The sequence below is a fragment of the Eptesicus fuscus genome, chromosome 19 (assembly GCF_027574615.1).
Source record: "Eptesicus fuscus isolate TK198812 chromosome 19, DD_ASM_mEF_20220401, whole genome shotgun sequence".
Classification (NCBI taxonomy): domain Eukaryota; kingdom Metazoa; phylum Chordata; class Mammalia; order Chiroptera; family Vespertilionidae; genus Eptesicus; species Eptesicus fuscus.
In genome coordinates, this window is record NC_072491.1 from 23,850,520 (window position 1) to 23,870,338 (window position 19,819).

Sequence of the window (19,819 nt, forward strand, 5' to 3'; positions counted from 1 at the left end):
ACGGGATGTCTGTCTTTTCTCCTCATAATTCCTTAAATCCTAGATACTCACTGAGAAAGCCCACATCGTTTTATATTTCACCAGGGCCTCTAGCTGACTGTCCAACTGGGTCCTCTCCCTTTTATAAAGCCTTCATCTTGTATTACACAACTCTTCTGTTGTGGATGGCGGTGGGGTTCTTACAGTGTCATGAGGAAAAGCATTTCCAGGGACCCTCAAGAAAGGATGAGGTCTGATGGCAAAATTAATTCAGGAGGCAAAATTAAAGAAGTTCCCCAATGTTCCATCTCTGTCCATCTTGCCATGGAAAACCAGGGCCAGGAATAGAGTCTATGTCCAGAGGTTCTGTGCCATATGAAAGCTTTTCAGTCCAGCATTCAGCTAACTTAGCTTGTGTTCCTGGCTGCAATCCATTGCTGTGCTGTGGTATCCAGGCTCCCACTGGGGGCCTGTGTTTGGAGTCTGCATGGCTCAAGACCACATGACTATGGAGAGAGAACAGGCGAGCGGTTGAACAAGCATGGGTCACGAGCAAAAGAGAGAGAGCTTTGCTCACCTGGAATTAGGTATGCTCAGGCTTGGGAGGAACCAGAGCTTTTCAAAATAACCAGTCAGCTCCCAGGTTAGATTGACGGGCCTCTATGGTCGAGCAACGCCCCTGTGCCATTTTTCCTTTTACTGAGCATGTCCCTATCGCCCCATGCTCCCCCACCACACACACAATCTAGTACTGGAGGAGGGAAGTGAGGGGTTTAATCCCTTGGAGGGACAATGCTGCAATTTCTTGGGGTGTCAAGCTGTAGCTTCCTGGTGAAGCAATCAGGCCTCTGCTTCCCAGCTGAACATGCTCAACGATGTCTCCCCCTTTGCTTCCTTTCCCATCAATAACTAGCTGACTATGGTAGCACTTCAAGATTCTGTTTACAAAAAAAACCAAAAAAAAAAAACCCCAAAACATTAATTACAAATTTGGCTGGTTTTCTCACATGCAAAGAATCCCTTAAGGAATTCTCCACAAATGCATCCAGTTTCTTTTTTTTTTTTTTAAATATATTTTATTGATTTTTTACAGAGAGGAAGAGAGAGGGATAGAGAGTTAGAAACATCGATGAGAGAGAAACATCGATCAGCTGCCTCTTGCACAACCCCCTATTGGGGATGTGCCCGCAACCAAGGTACATGCCCTTGACCGGAATCGAACCTGGGACCCTTGAGTCCGCAGGCTGACGCTCTATCCACTGAGCCAAACCGGTTTCGGCTCTTTTTTTTCTCATCAGTATTATAAATATTACTTAAACAAAACTAGCCAGATCATCACAGACACTTTTTAAACAGATCCACAATAGTTACTTTGCCTGCCATAATTCATGCTGACCTTTGCTGATTTTATTCCATGTACGTTAGTGCAGCCAGGGTGGCTTGGTAAAAATGATGCTCATTTGCAATCCTATCTGAAGGAGACCTCTCAGAGTTTCTGGACTACTAGAACTTAACACTTGCTTGGAAATCCTTCATTCAGGTTGTTCGTGGAAAGACAATATTTGGCTGCTAAATTTGAGACATTATTCATTTGATTTATTTAATAATTAAATCATCAAACATAAACTGAATCAGTTACCACCCTAGCCTTCAGAGATATGTTAACTGTTACAGCAGTCTGTACTCCCAGGTAATTCACAGTCCAGGTGAGGGAGACATCACATGGAAACTATCAAAATACAATATATGCTGTAATAGATTTATTTATGTAGTATTGTGTAAGTGTGAGAACTGTCTGATGATTATTTAATGGGATTTGGGAAATGTTCATAGTGATATTACATTTAATCCTGAATCTTTAAATATTATTGTGAGTTTCTACAGATGAAGAGTGGCAGGTGGGTATGTGTTGGTGAAGAGAGACTATGTCAGACAAAGGAATAGACTTAAGAGACCTTAGCTTATTTGGGTAACTGTGGCCACCATTTGTGGGCTGAGGTGGAAATGTTTTGAAATTAATCCCACAAGGAATAATTGACACAGAGTATAAATTGAGGTGTGTTTTTTTTTTCCCCTATAAGAAATAGGACACTGGTTAAGATGTTTTATTTTAAGAAAAAACAGTGAGCTGAGACCGGTTTGGCTCAGTGGATAGAGCGTCGGCCTGCGGACTCAAGGGTCCCAGGTTTGATTCCAGTCAAGGGCATGTACCTTGGTTGTGGGCACATCCCCAGTAGGGGGTGTGCAAGAGGCAGCTGATCGATGTTTCTCTCTCATCGATGTTTCTGGCTCTCTATCCCTCTCTCTTCCTCTCTGTAAAAAATCTATAAAATATATTAAAAAAAAAAGAGAGAGAGAACACTATCTATTATTAAAAGAAAAAACAGTGAATTTTTGTTTTTGCCTGCTTAGCATCCACCTAAAATACTTATGATAATAAGACCCTGATTTTCCTGGGAGAAAACCCAATTCTCCAATCTTAGCCCTGTTTGTTTAGGTTAATTGAATTCATTGTCATGGCTAAAGGAAGAACACATGATGCAGCCATGTCCAATTAACTTATCTCAAATTTCTGGTTATGGTAATTGTTTAAGCATGGGCTGTGACCTAAAGTACATTTAAAAGCTAAATTTGAGATGTTAACTAAAATGAGAAGTCATTTTCACTATGGTTGCTAAGCTGGTAATAGGACAATATAAAGATGCTCATGGCTATCCTGTGTACATGAGAATGAAGAAAATCAACAAAAAGCGACAGAGGAAAACAAAACAGGAAAAGAGCCAGATACATAAGAAAAAAATTGACTTATATGTGAAGCTAGTTGTGCCATAGGATTTTTAGATCTTGTAAACATTGTATTTCATTTTTTTAATATAAGGTTATGAAGGATGTTCATCACTTATGCTTGGAAGGAACATAATAATTGCAACAGGAGAGTGATATAATCAGTAATCTAATTAGATATCAAAAAGTAATTTTAAACAAATTTTCCATGTAAGACTCATTGGCTGTTGTCTATTCTATGAAATTAGCAAAAATTTATAAAAACAAAAATTAGCCCTAGCCTGTTTGGCTCAGTGGATAGAGCATCAACCTGCAAACTGAAGGGTCTCTGGCTTGATTCCAGTCAAGGGCACATGCCCGGGTTGCGGGCTTGATCCCCAGGAGGGGACATGCAGGAGGCGGCCGATCAATAATTCTCTCTCATCATTGATGTTTCTATCTCTCTCTCCCTCTCCCTTCCTCTCTGAAATCAATAAAAATATTAAAAATGCAAAAATTATAACAGTATCAAATGTGGTTCTAAATATATGTAGAATATTTAAAACAATTACATAATTAAAAAACAGTTGAAAAAAACAGTTGGTTAATGGGCATATGAAGGTAAAGTTTCTATACTTCACTTAAACTGGTGAAATGACTTAACAGTAAACTAATAAGTTATTCAAATCTAATATAATACCTAAGAAACCACTAAGAAGTTTTACAAAGGGCTACACTAAAAACATTCTAGATAAATCAATATGAAAATTTAAAGAATATTCAATAACCACAAAATGCAATAAAAAGAAAACAAATAAAATGAGAGAGAATAGAAAAAAAACACAAAATAGCAGTCTTAAGTCTAAATATATTAATAATTATATTATTATAACTGTTCTAAATATACCAATTAAAAGACAACTATTGGTTGAATGGATAAAAATGACCTAACCGTAGGCTGTCTAAAAGAAACTCACTTCAAATATAATGATAAAGGCATAATGAAAGTAAAATGATAGGAAAAAGATATCATGCCAACATTAATAAAAAAAAAAAAAAAGCAGGAATAGACAGATTATTATCAGATAAAGAAGAATTCAGAGCAAAGAAAATCACCAGAGACAGAGGAAGACATTTTATAACGGTAAAATGGTCAATTACCAAAACTACCTAGCAATCCTAAATGTGTAAGCCCCAACAACAAAATTGAATTTATGTGAAGAAAGATTCATAAAACTCAAAGGACAAATAAACAATTCCACCATCACAGTTGGAGATATCAATTTCCCTCTCTCAACAGTTAACAGAACAACTAGAAAGAAAACAAGAATACTGTATAAAGTAAATAACATCAACCAGTAGGATCTAATCAACATTTATAAAACATTCTACCCAAAAACAGAATACACATTCTTTTTTAAATATATTTTTATTTATTTCAGAGAGAAGGGGAGAGGGAGAAAGAGATAGAAACCTCAATGATGAGAGCGAATCATTGATCGGCTGCCCTCCTGCACACCCCTACTGGGGATTGAGCCCACAACACAGGCATGTGCCCTGACAGGGAATCAAACTATGACCTCCTGGTTCATAGATCAATGCTCAACCACTGAGCAACACCAGCTGGGCTACACAGTCTTTTTAAATGTCCATGGAATATACAGATCATATCCTGAGCTATCAACAAACTAAAAGCAGTGAAATCATTCAGAATATGTTCTCTAACCACAATGGATTCAAAATATAAGTCAAAATGTAAAGATAACAAAAAAATTTGCAAATACTTGGAAACTAAACAACATACTTCTAATAACCCATTGGTCAGTGAGGAAGTCTTGAAGGAAATGTAAACACACACACACACACACACACACATACACACACAGTGAACTGAATGAATATGAAGATATAAAATGTCAAAATGCATGGGAAACAGCTACATGAGTGCTGAGAGGGAAGTTTATAGCTCAATGCAAACATTATAAAAGAGGAAAAGTCTCAAATCAATAACCTAAGCTCCCTCTTGAAGATCCTAGAAAAATAAGAGCAAAATAAACATAAAGCATGCAGAACAGATTAAGTAATCTAATGAACTAAAATAACAGATTAAAGCAGAATGCTGAATATATTCTCTCACCCAAAAAAGGTTGGTCACAACTATAAAGTTGTACTTCTGCCACCCCACAAAATGCAGTTTGTTATTGTGGGTATTAATTTCACTGTTGATATTCAGTTGGTGGATAAAATAAATTTACCATTTCCCAACAATATGTTTGAGCTGAAGTTTTCAATGTCCTTCCGTATTTGCTGAAAATAATTTCAAATTTAGTCAGATGCAATAAGAGAAAGGATGGTGAGGGCCTTCCAAAGCAAGCTGTGGGCCCTACCCATGGGTGAGTACTGCATGGAGACAGGAAGCAAAGGATAGCCTGCCATACCTGAGTGAACACAATGAAATAAACAGTCTCCCTGGTTCTGCTTTTGGGGCACAGTAACTCTACCCACAGGGGAAACAGCCCAGTGAATGTCACACTGGACCATTCCATGCCTTCGAACCAGTCAGCGCTGGAGCTGCTTCTCCTTGCTTGGCTGACACTTACCGAAGTATCTTTAATGCAATAAAAGGAGTCAAGACATCAAAGAGGAGCCCAAGAATTTATCAAAATGTCCATTTATTCCTATTCAGTTGTTGCCTGCTTCCAGATCTCTGTGGAAGGCAAGGTACCTTTGAACACCTGACAGCCTTGGACCTGAGCTGAGCCTGCTCTGCTCTCAGTGGTGTTTCAATAGACATAGAGCACTACTGCTCAGAGCTCCCAGCCAGCCTCCATAGGACCAACTTAGCATCTGGTGTGAAGGAAAAGGGTGGAAAGTAATCTGACTTTTCTAACTACTGTCTCCTTGGGAAGTAACTGTATTCATGGCATATGACCCAGGGGGTGGTTCTGCTCAGGTACCCATTAGAAACAAAGGAAGCAAGGAAGAACCATCTATATATATATATAATAGCCTACGTGGCTGAATGACCAGTCGACCAGTCACTATGACATGCACTGACCACCAGGGGACAGATGCTCAATGCACAGGATCGGGCTCCCTCCTGTCTGGATCAGGACTGCGGGGATCCGGCCGAAACTGGCTATCCAACATCCCCCGAGGGATCCTGGATTTCGAGAGGGGGCAGGCCAGGCTGAGGGACCCCAGTGGTGCTTGAATCAGTGCACCGGGCCTCTAGTATTCAATAAAAGTTTTAAGTATGAGATTGCATTTTTAGCTCTTGTGTTGATTATTTTCTAGGAAGGAGCACAGAGATCTTTTTTTCTCTGGAGAAAGAGAGAGTGTTATGTGATGGTTACTGGAGCTTCTAAAACATTAGATTAATCCCTTCTGCTTTAGGGAGTCACAAGTTAACAGGTTGAAGTCTACTATCCAACACTACTCACTCACGAGAAGGAGGTCAGAAACTCCTGCTCTGCGGGAATAGTATGAAATGGCAATAACTTTCCCATCACCCCTGCCCAAGAAATATATGGCGCCATCACAATTAATGAGCCATGTCTAAGAAACAAAAACTAGATGCAAGCAAAGCCAGAAGAAACAACATATAAATAGGCCAAAACTAAAATTCTGGATTCAATTACTATACTTTTTTAGAAGTCCATAAATATTCATTTGACCAAAGAGAATCATTTGGCTTAAAACACTGAACACTTTGCTTAATATTGAACTTGAGTGGAAAAGACTCCTTTGGGAGACAGTTGAAAGCAGCTAATTGCAACAGCTACTTCTACATCCCAGCCTCTTCACAATAAGGATAAAACAAGAGTATACACAGAGCATCTTAAATTTCTTTAAAACAAAGGTATCAAAAAGGTAAGACTATCATTTTAAATACATATTTTGTTTGCCTAGATTTAACAAATATTCCATTAGTTAATATGCTTCAGGCTACAAGTAACAAAATAAATGGGGGGGAAATCACTTTAAACAAGAAGGGGATGTACTCTATCACATAACTAAATGTCTAGAGGAGAGCATACTCCAAACAAAGCAGCATAACAACTCCAGTTTCATATCTTTATGATTCTCTTGACTCTGTCTTCTGCAATGTTTTGGTTCTGTCCACAGATAGACTACCCCATAATCTCAAAATACCTGCCAGTAACAATGGACACAAGGCACTTTTAAAAAAATGTTTATTGCAAGAAAAAGAAAACCTCTCCCTTGACCATGGAAAAAGGAAGTATTTCTCTTTAGTCTAATTGGGATCAATTTGAGTCACATGCCTCCTTCTGTGTACTTATGTGGAATGAGACTACAAGAAGTTACACTTGGAAAGGCTAAGTGATTTGTTCAGTATTATGAAAGGAACATTAGGGAGGGTGAAAAGGGAGCCAACAAAAAGAAAAAGTATTCATACATACGACTCAGCATGTGGGTATTTTCTATATATTTGCTAAAATAATAATTTTAAAAACGACATTTGACCTCCTCATCCTGGTATTTTGATTTATGACTTACAACTAATATTAAAACAAAGTGACCTTGCATTGAAAACATTTGCTCAGATTCTAAGAGGAACTTTATTTAGTATAATATCATGAAATTAAAACCTCGTATTGGTGAAATTCAATAATAAGTATGAGACTTTGAAATAATATTCTACTGGATTATTGAAAGCCTGTTTAATTTCTTGCCACCAGACGTTCAGTTTCTGCCCTGAAGTCCTCCTGCTGCTTAAAAATATATATGAAACCAAGAGTGAAAGGGTTGTCTCCAACATTTTGTTCAATATAAATAAAGGGTGTTTTTAGAAAATCCTTTTAATGCCATAATCTGACCTAATTTTTAATTTTTAAACTCCTTTAAGTAATAGTAATAATATTTGCTTACCTAGAGTAATTTTATAAGAATTCATTAATCTTCTAAAATGCTTTGATAGGTTAAAATAAAAGGCCCCTTACATATGACCAGTTTCAGTTATTATTTAATTAAATTTCAAATGGCAGTTTGTTATGCATCAAAGTAAAACATTTTGCTCATTGCTGCCACTTCTAAAGTTTTTGCTCCTCTCTAAGAGTTCGTGTTACCATTTTAATTATTACCATTAAACATGTTGTAAAATCCCAGTGGAGAGCACTATTCAGATCTGTGATAGTGAACTACTAAATTCCTTTCGACTTACTTCACTTGGTCTCTGGGTGATTTCGTTCAAATAAACTATTATAGCAAGAAAAGTTGCTAGTCTGATTTTACAGCCATATGACAACTGTCGTCTGATCCGGTTACTGTCTGGTTTAGAAATATTTTTGACAAACAGACTTCCCTTGAAACTTTTTTCCTAAGAGACAGTTTCTCGGTGGTCATTTACCTGCAGTAAGAGGGGCAGTACCAGCTGGACCAACGGACAGAAAGTCTTGCTTGCTTTCATTGACAACTGGATTGTCACTAATTACACTAATATTTCCTTGATGTTTCTTTTGCCCAAGCAGCTGGGGTATTTCATATTTAACTATCGTTTCTCAACAGGAGATACATCTCACTAACATTCCCAGCTCAAATCAAATTGTTTATACTTTCAAAAGAAACAAATGTGAAGATAGCTTCTAGAGTATATAAAAAGGAATTAGTTTATTTTTCTTTGAGAAAGTATTCTACCTTTAACAGAAAACTTATAAACTAGGGCTTTGAACCTATTCAAAGAAAAGGCAATTGTATTGGCAAACACTAACTTCAAAGTTTCATGGAAAACATCTGTTAGCATGAAATTCTCTAATTGTGGCAAGTAGTTTTAACTTTATCAATTAGGATTGGGTTTGGCTGCATATAAAAGAAATTGAATGTGTCAATGTAGGTTTATCCTTGGAGGAGGAGGAGGGGGGGGAGGAGGAGGAGGGGGAGGAAGAGAAAGAGGGGGAGGAGGAGGAGGGGGAGAAAAGGAGGGGGAGGAGGAGGAGGAGGAGAAAGAAGAGGAGAAAGGGAGGGGAGGAGGAGGAGGAAGAGGAGGAGGAGGAGGAGGGGGAGGAGGAGGAGGAGAAAAGGAGGGGGAGGAGGAGGAGGAGGAGAAAGAAGAGGAGAAAGGGAGGGGAGGAGGAGGAGGAAGGGAGAGGGAGGAGGAGGAGGAGGAGAAAGAAGAGGAGAAAGGGAGGGGAGGAGGAGGAGGAAGGGAGGGGGAGGAGGAGGAAGAGGAGGAGAAGGAAGGGGGAGGAGGAGGAGGAGGAGGAGGAGGAGGAGAAGGAAGGGGGAGGAGGGGGAGGAGGAGGAAAAGGGAGGGAGGGGGAGGGAGGAGAGGGGGAGGAAGAGAAAGAGGGGGAGGAGGAGGAGGGGGAGGAGGAGAAGGAGAAGGAGACGAAGAAGAAGGAGGTCGCCATCCTCTAGAGCAGTGATGGGCAACCTTTTGAGCTTGGTGTGTCAAACTTCGCCAAAAAACTGAGCATAACTCGGGTAGTGTGTCACTTTGAGGAAAAAACTACAAGACTCTAGTCGCAAATGTTTCATCCTCAGGAGCAGCAAATGTTTCATCCTCGGCATGCGGCCGCGTGTCATCAAAAATGGCTACGCGTGTCAGTGCTGACACGCGTGTCATAGGTTCTCCATCACTGCTCTAGAGTCTAGACTACCTCATGGTCTACAATGGGCTGCTAGGGTTCCATTCATCACATCCAACTCCAGGGAGTAGGAAGGAAGCGGGTAGGGGAAAAATGCCCATCATCAAGCTAAGCCGGCTTCTTTAAGCAGCCTTTCCAGAAGTCCCTTGTAACACTTTCATAGCATTGGCTATAACTACATCATATACTTTTCACTGCACAGACACTGGGAAATGGATTCTCTTTTTCTGGCACATTACTGTTCAGAATAAAATCAGGGTTCTGTTACTAAAAAGAAGAGATGAGATATTGGGTGGCAATTCACAGTTTGCACCACATTTCCATTATGTGGTGCTTTTGTAGGAAATTTCATGTAGCCATTAAAACTAATGAATGAGAGCTATGCTAATTCCCCAAGGATTGTTGGGTGAAAAAAGAAAAGTGAATAGAAGTGATAAAATATGGTTCGATTTTTAAAATAATATAGGGTGACAAAAATCTCTACATATGTATGCATATACATATGCAAATGATAAACAGTTGACTCTTGAACAACACAGGTTTAAACTGCGTGGGTATACTTATATGTGGATTTTTTTCAGTAAATAGACAGTCAGCCCTCTTTTTCCCCAGGTTTCTAATTCCAGGACTCAACCAACCATGGATCAAAACCAGCATTTTCCATCTGCATTTGGGAATCCACACGTTTGCAGAGGCGAGTGTGTGCAATTGTTCTACGTCATTTTATATAAGGGACTTGAGCATCTGCAGATTTTGGTATCTGAAGGGGGTTGGGGAGTCTCCTGTGGATATCAAGGGACAATCATAATTAAGATTTTGAGGATTCAAAAATTATACACAGATTTTCAACTGTGTGGGAGTTGGAACCCCTAACCCCCAGTTGTTCAAGGGTCAACTGTATAAGTAAATGAATATGGAAAAATACACAGTAGGTTGTCAACATGTGTTATTTGGGCAATGGGAGAACAGATGAATATCTTTGTGCTGTTCCATTGTTCCACTTGTTATAATAGGCATGTGTTATTTTTGTAATTTGTAGTTGTTTTAAAAGATTTATTTACAGAAGTATTTTATTTAATGTACTAGCTAGATAACATTAGGAAGAACATTGCTTTTTTTTGAGTTAATGAATGTTAATTATAAATACTTAAATGTTTATAAGTATTTAAATATAATATAAGGCAGAATAATATCACAATATATATCTTTGCTGAATTATCTGGTATTCTAGCATTTATGAAATTAAACAAATAAACTTCATGAATTGAATTTATTGTTTACAAATAGGTAAATGACATTTAGGCCATGAATCTTTCATGAAAAAGTCTTGTTTGGGAATTAGTCACACCTTACAGGAATAAGTCATTCTCATGTCAACTTGGCTTCATCAAAATTTCATGAAGAAAAACCTTCGAAAACATGTACAACAACATCACATTATAAATTAAATTTTATCCAGACATAATAAAGAATATGAAGAGTATGAAAAAATAAAGAACAAAAGTCAATTCCCTACCTACCTAGCTGACCATCTGTTTGGCATAGAAAATGTCCTGTGTAGTGACCTGAGAAAAGAACTAGCAGCTATTAATCCTGAGACATTATTGATCCTGTGCCATAAAGCAAACAAACAATTAAACTTTTTCATAATAATATTATAGTAATTTCAAAGTAAAATCTCAGATTTAAACTTATATCCAAATACATCATCTAATAATGGCCATATTTGGTTTCTGCCTTGGTTGTGGTCATACTAGGTTATTTGGCATCAGGCCAAAAAGTGTTCAGTGGACTACTTAATAAACATATTATATTGGATAAACAATGATGCTTTACTGAAAGCGGTCATTCAGAAACACTAATATACATAATAATGACTTGGGGAAATTGTAAATAAATGTCGCTTCCTCTCTAAATAGTATTCCTCTCCCTCAATACTTATTCTGAATCAGAAATGGGCATTTTAGCCCTAGCTGGTTTGGCTCAGTGGATTAGGGTTAGGGTCCCGGGTTCAATTCCGGTCAAGGGCATGTACCTTGGTTGTAGGCTCCTCCCTGGCCCAGGCTTTGGCCAGGACGTGTGCAGGTGGCAACCAATCAATGTGTTTCTCTCACATTGATATTTCTCTGTCTTTCCCTCTCTTCCACTCTCCCTAAAAGATCATTGGAAAAATATCCTTGGGTGAGGGTTAACCAAAAATAAAATAAAATAAAATAAAATAAAATAAAATAAAATAAAATAAAATAAAATAAAATAAAATAAAAGAAAAGAAAAGAAAAGAAAGAAAGAAAGAAAGAAATGGGCATTTTAAACCAGCACACCAAGATCTTTTTCTGTCTCAGGATCACGTTTTGAGAAACACTGATATAATAGAAAACTGTTTGAAACTTGATCTTCACCCTTATACACTGTGTTCATGTTTGCAAAATAAGGGTCAGGTGTGCAAATGGCACTGTTATAAACATAGAGCTTGAAAAAAGTTATGCTCTAGTTTAGTAAATTTTTAAAAATTAGAATATGACTCAAATTCTTAGTCCTGGACCACATTTTTCTCAGTAGGGAAATATGGCCAATGTGATGGAGCTGGAAGATAAATCTGTGAGCCTATTTTTATAAATGTTTTAACTGTTTTTCAGGGCTGGAATGGTATGATTTCTGTGGTGGATGTATAGTTAGAATGGGGGTTTGGCACACAGGAATAAAGAGGGGATTCAGATTGGAAAGTAGTGAGTAATTATACTCAAGAACCACAAGCCCAATCCTATAATAACTCTTCATGGCTTCCAATTCCTAAATTTATTTTCTGTTAAATGAAAGCAGTCATCTAAGTGATGTTGTGCTGGGAATCAGGACATTATAGAATATCTTAGTTCCAATTCCATAAATCTATATCTTCAAATAAAACCCCCAAGTACAAATAATACATCTCAATCACTTTGTAAATCATTTTTCTGTGTTGGTTCTTTCTCTCCATCTTTAGCCAAAACTTAGAGCTGGGACAGATTCCAGGTGAGGACAAAACTGCAAAATTCTATACTCCCCATTCTTTGGTTATTTTGCCTTGAACTGAAGCGGATACTTGGCAATTAGCCACGGGGGAACTCAAATTTTTCTAATTCACTCTCTTCATTAATCAAGTCGACCAAGTAATTTCTAAACACTCCGTCAGCTCTGTACCTTCCTGTTACTAGCCCAGTATGCAGTCTTCCTGCCTCAGAAACTATAGACATAAAAAGGGTTCTTAAGCCCTAACGGGATTGGCTCAGTGGATAGAGCGTCGGTCTGCGGACTGAAGGGTCCCAGGTTCGATTCTGGTCAAGGGCATGTACCTTGGTTGCGGGCACATCCCCAATAAGGGGGTGTGCAGGAGGCAGCTGATTGATGTTTCTCTCTCATGGATGTTTCTAACTCTCTATCCCTCTCCCTTCCTCTCTGTAAAGAAATCAATAAAATATATTTTTTTAAAAAAGGGGGTTCTAGCCCAGCCGGGTGTAGCTCAGCAGTTGAGCGTCGACCCAGGAACCAAGAGGTCACCGGTTTGATTCCCGGTCAGGGCATATGCCAGGGTTGCAGGCTCAATCCCCAGTGGGGGGCGTGCAGGAGGCAGCCAATCAATGATTCTCTCTCATCATTGATGTTTCTATCTCTCTCTCCCTCTCCCTTCCTCTCTGAAATCAAGAAAAAAATATATATATATATTTTTTAAAAAAGGGGGGTTCTTAAAATCAATCTAGTCCTGCCAACCTATTTGACAGTTTGAAAGCTAAACCCAGCTTTCGTGGGTAGTTGTTAGAAGTCAAATGGGCTTGGGTTAGGACCAGAAAACGAAGCTCTGGATGGTTCCTCCCACCATACCTTATGTGGGCGACTCAGGAGGGTCTTAAGGGGAGGAGGAGATGCAAAACAGTGGGACTCTGCCCTGACAGTTTGGCTCCTGATTGAGAGTAGTTGGGGGGGTGGGTGGTGGGGAGGTTAAGTCACAAGAACATTTGCATTTAAGGGTTCCAGCGATGGTTCTGACACTAAAGAACCACGTGCCCTTCGTAAAGGTATTTAATATTTCATTTCTTTAGAGTAAGATAACCAGTACAAACCTGCGCATAGTTGTCCAATATACTTCCATCCCTTTCCTTGCCTCACTTGGGAATTAAAAACATTGAAGAGACGAATATAGGTTAAATTACTTAGACTAGTGCCTGTAACATATTAAGGCTTGATATTACCACTGACTCATTATATGGCCAATCTTTGAAAGGCTGACTGCCTGCCAGTAACGCGCCGAACGCGGTGTAAACTTTTAACTCTGAGTCTAGCCCATAACTGCGCATGTGCGTCCCGTCCCCAGTGATTGTCCGGCCCTGGGCCCAAGCTCCGCCCCCGAGGGGCGCCCCTTAAAGCGCGGGCACGTGGGTGAGGCGCGCGCTCGTCCGAGGTGAGGTACAGCGGAGGGCAGGTCGGAGGAGGGAGGCGTTTACTTCCGGGTCCACGGTCGCTTCATTTCCGGGAGAAGCCGGCACCGCTGGTAGCGGGCAGTGAGGCAGGTGTTTGCGGCCGCCGGGTGGTCCCGGGGCCTCGGTCGGGGGACGCCAGGCATGAAGATCACGAGGCAGAAACATGCGAAGAAGCATCTCGGCTTCTTCCGCAACAATTTCGGAGTCCGCGAGCCGTACCAGATCCTGCTCGATGGTACCTTCTGCCAGGCGGCGCTGCGGGGCCGCATCCAGCTGCGGGAGCAGCTGCCCCGCTACCTCATGGGGGAGACCCAGCTGTGCACCACCAGGTGGGCCGGCTGGCGGGGCGCGGCGGGGACCCGCGGGGCGGCCGCCCACGGGGAGGTGGCAGTCAGGGCTGGCTCTGAGGAGGCCGGGAACGTCTGCAGTGTCGGCAGCAAGTACCACGTCCCGAAATAGTCGGGATTCGTTAGCCCGGCGATGAAGACCACGTGCTTTCCATAGTCTTGGTCCCAGTCCTACCAGCTGTCATTCTGGGCCAGTTAACCGCTCTGAGCCTGGGATTTGTCATCTGTAAAAAAGAGACCAGAACTGCGTATAATGTCGCCGAAGTATCAAGTGAGGAGGCATAGGGTACACAGAGCATTTGTTGGTGTCTGAAACCTACCCCCTTTTAACTGGTTGCTGTTGCTTGCATGGCTTTTCCTAATTTAAGTAAGTAAAACAGTGTCAAGCGTCACAACTGCCCTGCGAGGTAACCTCTTCGATTCCCAAAAAGTTAACTCAGGACTGGAGGTGAGGAACTTTGCCTAAGGTCATCTGTTTATCCATCTGTCTTTTTGTTTTTGTTAATCCTCACCCTAGCATATTTTTTCATTGATTTTTAGAGAGTGGAAGGGAGGGGGTTTGGGGGGGGGGGGGGGAGAGAGAGAGAGAGAGAGAGAGCGCGAGCGAAAGAGAGAGAGAAACATCGATGTGAGACACACGGAGGGAATAGAACCCAGGACCGTTCTATCCGAGGACCAATGCTCTATCCACTGAGCCAGACCGGCTGGGGCTATTCATCTGTCTTTTTGAAGTGACCAGCCCTATGCCAAGCACTGCATCAGCCACTGAAGAAAACTTGGTGAACAGGACAAGCTCCCTGCCCTCCAGGCCAAGAAAGTGATGATGTGCTTGGGGGCCAGCTAGCTTCCACACCTCAGTGAGGAAACACTTAGGATGGAACCTCGCGGGGGTGGGGAGGAGGGAGTCTGGAATCATGAAGGTTTCATAGAGGACATCACATGTGAGCCCGGCCACCGTTCAGTTCTGAGAGGAGGGACTATTTTGAGTGACAGGAAAGAGATAAGTGAGGATCCTGTGAGGATCTTTTGGACAAAAGAATGGAGTTGTGAAGTGCCTGGGAAAGAGATTAGTTGGAAATGAAGTTGGGAAAAAGGTGCATGGAGGCTAGATTATGAAGAACTATTATTAAGAAACGTAAGGGTTTTTTTTTTTTTTTTATTGTAGAATGTTACTTTAAAAAATATTTACTTGAAAAAAGAAAGTTAAAATGACCCATAATACCACATCAGTGAGTAGCCACTATTAACACTGTGTATCTGTATAGATACAGACACACAAGAATGTGAGCTTACTGTGCATACAGTGTTTGTGGCCTGCTTTTCTCACATAACACTCTGTGAGCAGCTTTCCATATTCGGAACTTCTCAAGCAGTGCCTCAGACAGGGTATAGAGACCCCAAAACGTTTGATCCCCTCAGCCCAGACAAGTCCTTAGTTAACCTGTGCCTCTGAGTTGGTTGCTTGTCCATTTATCACCATGTGGCATAGAAATTGAACATTTTTAATACATTGCTATGACCTAAAAAAAAAAAAAAAGTTTGAGAAGCACTGCAGGAAATTGTATTCTATAGCATTTTTTCCTAAAGAATTTAACTTCTGAAATATTTCATACATACACAAAAATAGGATCGTATAATGAAATGTCTGTCACCCAGCTTTTGCAATTATTGACATGGACAACCTTGTTTCATTTATCCTCCACCCCTCTTTATTGATAGTTTATTTTAAAGCATATTATGTAGTCAATTTTTGGGTATGTATCATGAAGAGATCAAGAATTCAAACAAGGCACATAAGTTGCATTTGTTTTCTATGTCTCTTAAGGATTTTAAAAACTGTAACAGTTCTCTTCCCCCCTTTTTGAAATTTGCTATTTATGGTTTTAAGAAATGAGATCACTTGTTTTTCGGTAGAATGTGTTTGCTGCCACTAGTAGTTAGAAGGTTTACTCATATTCAGGTTTGAAGAAATTCGGAGTTTTTGTAATTTGACGAAGCAGAGCAGCAGAATGCTATCAGACAGGATGACTATCTTTTAGAAAAAATAATTGCAACAATGTGAGGGGTTTGTTGGAGAAGCAGGAGAAAAGACAGGCAAACCTGTGTTGTGGTTGTCCCATCAAGAATAATGTGATCCTGAACCCGGAAGGGGGAAAGCAGGAACCTAAGGGGTTCTGCAAGGAGACATTACCGAGATAGATACCAACAGCTGATGGGGGTCTGGGCAGATAATAAATTCAAAGAGATAGCAAGCCCTGGAGGAAAGTAGTTTGACTTTAGATATGGTGAATGAAAAGCTGATGTTAGGGCATCTATAGGATCTATTCAATAAATCGTTGGCAATTTGGGCTTGGAACGCAAAATAGAGGTCAAAACTGATGACTATAGAAAGCAAACTCTCTTTTTCTTAAAAAACAAAAACAAAAACACACGAGTGGGGTGACCAAAGGAGTCTGGTGAGGGCTGGCTAGGTTTGAAGAAATCTTTGACTCAATAGTCTTTATTTATTTATTTATTTATTTATTTATTTATTTATTTATTTATTTATTTTAGAGTGATGGAAGAAGTGCCTGGGGAGCTTATTAAAATACTCTTATTTGATGCCCCCATAAGAGGTGCAGATTTGGGGATGAGAAACGAACTAGAAATTAATACAATTTAATATTACTGTCATTCTGGTATGAATTGTTTATAGATGACACTTGGAAAAACATTGACTTATATTAATATGAAAATGCAGAGTGAAAGGAGGTAGTGGTTGTTTTGCAGCAATCTGATGTCTTGAGAATTTTTACTTTTCAGAACTGAAAATATTGTGAGGGTGTACCAACTGGTACTTGAAATAGAAGAACATAGCTATGTGGTTGGGGCAAGGCATCTATTATCAAACTACTTGGATTCACATTTTAGTTCTACCACTTATTAATTTGAATGTGAGCATATTACTTGAAATCTCTCAAAATAAGATGCTCTGACATCAGGATAATTTGAAAGTAAGCTGCCAAACTTTGTAGGACTGTTTTGAGAATTAGGAAGAATTTATGTAAAGATCAAATAGCATGCTGCCTGGCTTATAATAAATACTCAGTAAATTTTAACTGTTATTATTGTTATTTCTACTTGGTGTATGAATTTTCCAGACCTTTTAAGAGTGAAATGGCTACTGTATGACTTGTGGCTATCGTATTAAAAACTCAGATTGTATTGGTATAATTTTAGCTTTTTAAAGTTTGAGTGTTATTTTTTATACTTGCTTTATGTGAACACTTGATATAATCTTGAACCACTAATAACATTTTCTTTTTCAGGTGTGTGTTAAAAGAATTAGAAACATTGGGACAGGACTTATATGGGGCAAAACTGATTGCACAAAAATGCCAGGTTCGAAATTGTTCCCATTTCAAGAATGCAGTGAGTGGATCAGAATGTCTGCTTTCCATGGTTGAAGAGGGAAATCCCCATCATTATTTTGTGGCATCACAGGTGATACTACTTTTAAAACCAGAGTCGATTTTAATCATTTCTAGCCATACTTCATATGGCGCTGTTGATAATCAGAAAAAATTAGTGCAAGTGGTTTGCTCAAGTGCTTCGACTTTTTAAAAATACTAGCTTTTAAGTTAATTTGCAATCAATAAAAGCAGTTGTCATTAGAGAATTTGAGAACTTTAAACATTGATTTTCTTCTCAATTACTGAAGTTTCCTTTTTTAAAATAAAAATTTATTGATATACAGATGTGTTGACATGTTTTGAGTTCTTGAAGGGAAGATAAGTACAGCAAAGATTTTGCATTCTATGTTCATGGATGTCTTTTTCCTTGTTCTATATTTCATACTATTTTTTTAAAAGTCATGTTTCATGTTATTTGAGACTGTCCATAAATATGGAACTGCTTCAGGCTTTTAAAAAGACTAGGAGGGAGGAGAAGAGAGACTCTCAGGATGATATTAATGAAGTTCACTTTCATAGAGATTTGCTTAAATATGCTAGCAGAATTATAAAATTACATAATTAGAGGCAAAGCTGAATCTAGAATCTGAGTCAGCTAATTCCTACTTTATTTCTATTACTTCAACCTATGTGAGCATTCTGGAGCGTGATCTTAGAGCAAAGGCAAGGGACACAACCTAACATGTTTACCTTTGCATTGGTTTGTGATTCACGGTCCTAAAACAGCCATTTTCAACCTGTGTGCCATGGCACATTGTTATGCCGCAAGAAGTTTTAAAATATGCAATACTTGACTATTTAATCAGGGACACTGACTTCTTTTCCCTTAGGTTATCAAAAATGACAGTAGCCATTCGGTGTGAGTGCCCTGTCTTGAACCTTAAATATATAGGTCATAAAATAGAGTTGCATCTTATTGGTCACATCACATAATAAGGTTGCATCTGATAGGTTAATCTTGGTACCAGAAATTCTTATATATTAGTACCTGATTTTTTTTTTAAGTCACTTTGGAGCAAAAAGGGCAGGTAATTATTATTATTATTTGTAAATCAATCAATATTATACCTATTCTTTGTAGATCAGCAAAATATATTTTTTGGTGTGCCACAGAATTTTAGTAATTTATGTGTACCATGATGTATATGAAAAAGGTTGAAAATCGCTGTCCTGGAATATTGATAAATCTAGTTCACATTGTTGCCACTTAACTCTGCTCAATTTTTATGTTTCTCTTCCTTTATCATAAAATATACTGTGCTCCCAATAGTGAGGCATACTAATTTGAAAAATAAAACCTGTGATTTCTTTTATTTTTCATATAACCCTCTTGAAGTTCTTAGAAACCTGTCTAAGGCACCTCATTTAACTGGCATATTTGAACTAACTAATTTTTTTTTTCTTTTTAATAGGATCAGAATTTATCTATGAAAGTAAAGAAAAGGCCTGGAGTTCCTCTTATGTTTATTATTCAGAACACTATTGTCTTGGACAAACCTTCTCCCAAAACAATTGCCTTTGTTAAAGCAGTAGAGTCAGGTCAGCTTGTCTCAGTTCATGAGAAGCAAAGTATCAAGCAACTCAAAGAGGAACAGGGTTTAGTGAAAAACCCTGAACAGAGAAGAAGAAAAAAGCGCAAGAAGATAAGTGGCCCCAATCCCCTTAGCTGTTTGAAGAAAAAGAAAAAAGCACAGGATACAAAACCATCTTGCTCTGAAAAGAAAAGAAAAAGAAAAAGAATCCGGAACAGATCAACCTCAAAAGTACTTTCTGGAACGGAGAATGCAGAAGGATAAGGAATCCTTTGGATACTTTGAATGACATTCAAATGTGAAAAGCAAATTTCTTTTTAAAACTGTGGAAATACTTAGAATAAAGAAAGGCCACACAAAAAACTAAACTTATTTTTGTAAATGAATATTGATCCATAAGCCTTTGCCTAAAATTATTTGTAAATAAAAAACAAAACAATGAATGGGTTTAAGTGTGACAGTTCACTTTTCTTACTCTGATTTTGGAGGGTGTTCATTGATTTAAAACTTGTTTCTTTCTCACCATCACCCTTCAACCCCACAACATTAAATGCAAATAGTTTTAAAAATCAAATACTGTCAAAAGGCTTGTGACAAAAAAGCAATCCTCTTTCACATTCACAGAGGAAACTCTCAACTCATGTAGGGGTTATAGAATTTACCTTTATATTTCCAAATAATATAAAT

At 39.0% G+C, this 19,819-nt stretch overlaps 1 protein-coding gene and 1 long non-coding RNA gene across 2 annotated transcripts; one reads left to right on the forward strand and one right to left on the reverse strand.

Moving 5' to 3' along the window:
- Positions 1-10,663: 10,663 nt before the first annotated feature.
- Positions 10,664-13,600, reverse strand: LOC129147272 (uncharacterized). The gene is made up of 3 exons (XR_008554650.1): positions 13,445-13,600; positions 10,871-10,915; positions 10,664-10,759 (listed from the first exon to the last, which is right to left on the reverse strand). It is a non-coding gene; the product is annotated as an uncharacterized LOC129147272 (long non-coding RNA).
- Positions 13,601-13,796: 196 nt separating this feature from the next.
- Positions 13,797-19,575, forward strand: UTP23 (UTP23 small subunit processome component). The gene is made up of 3 exons (XM_008143378.3): positions 13,797-14,130; positions 17,457-17,631; positions 19,013-19,575. Exons 1-3 carry the CDS (start codon positions 13,943-13,945, stop codon positions 19,394-19,396), a joined length of 747 nt encoding a protein of 248 aa, XP_008141600.1. The 5' UTR covers positions 13,797-13,942; the 3' UTR covers positions 19,397-19,575.
- The last annotated feature ends 244 nt before the right edge of the window (positions 19,576-19,819 follow it).

What these genes read in the sequence shown, in the direction of transcription:
- UTP23 (XM_008143378.3), top strand. Translation starts at nt 13,943, where the DNA reads ATGAAGATCACGAGGCAGAAACATGCGAAGAAGCATCTCGGCTTCTTC. An exon ending in ACCCAGCTGTGCACCACCAG is followed by an intron (nt 14,131 to 17,456) that starts GTGGGCCGGCTG and finishes TTTCTTTTTCAG; the next exon opens with GTGTGTGTTAAAAGAATTAG. An exon ending in ATTATTTTGTGGCATCACAG is followed by an intron (nt 17,632 to 19,012) that starts GTGATACTACTT and finishes TCTTTTTAATAG; the next exon opens with GATCAGAATTTATCTATGAA.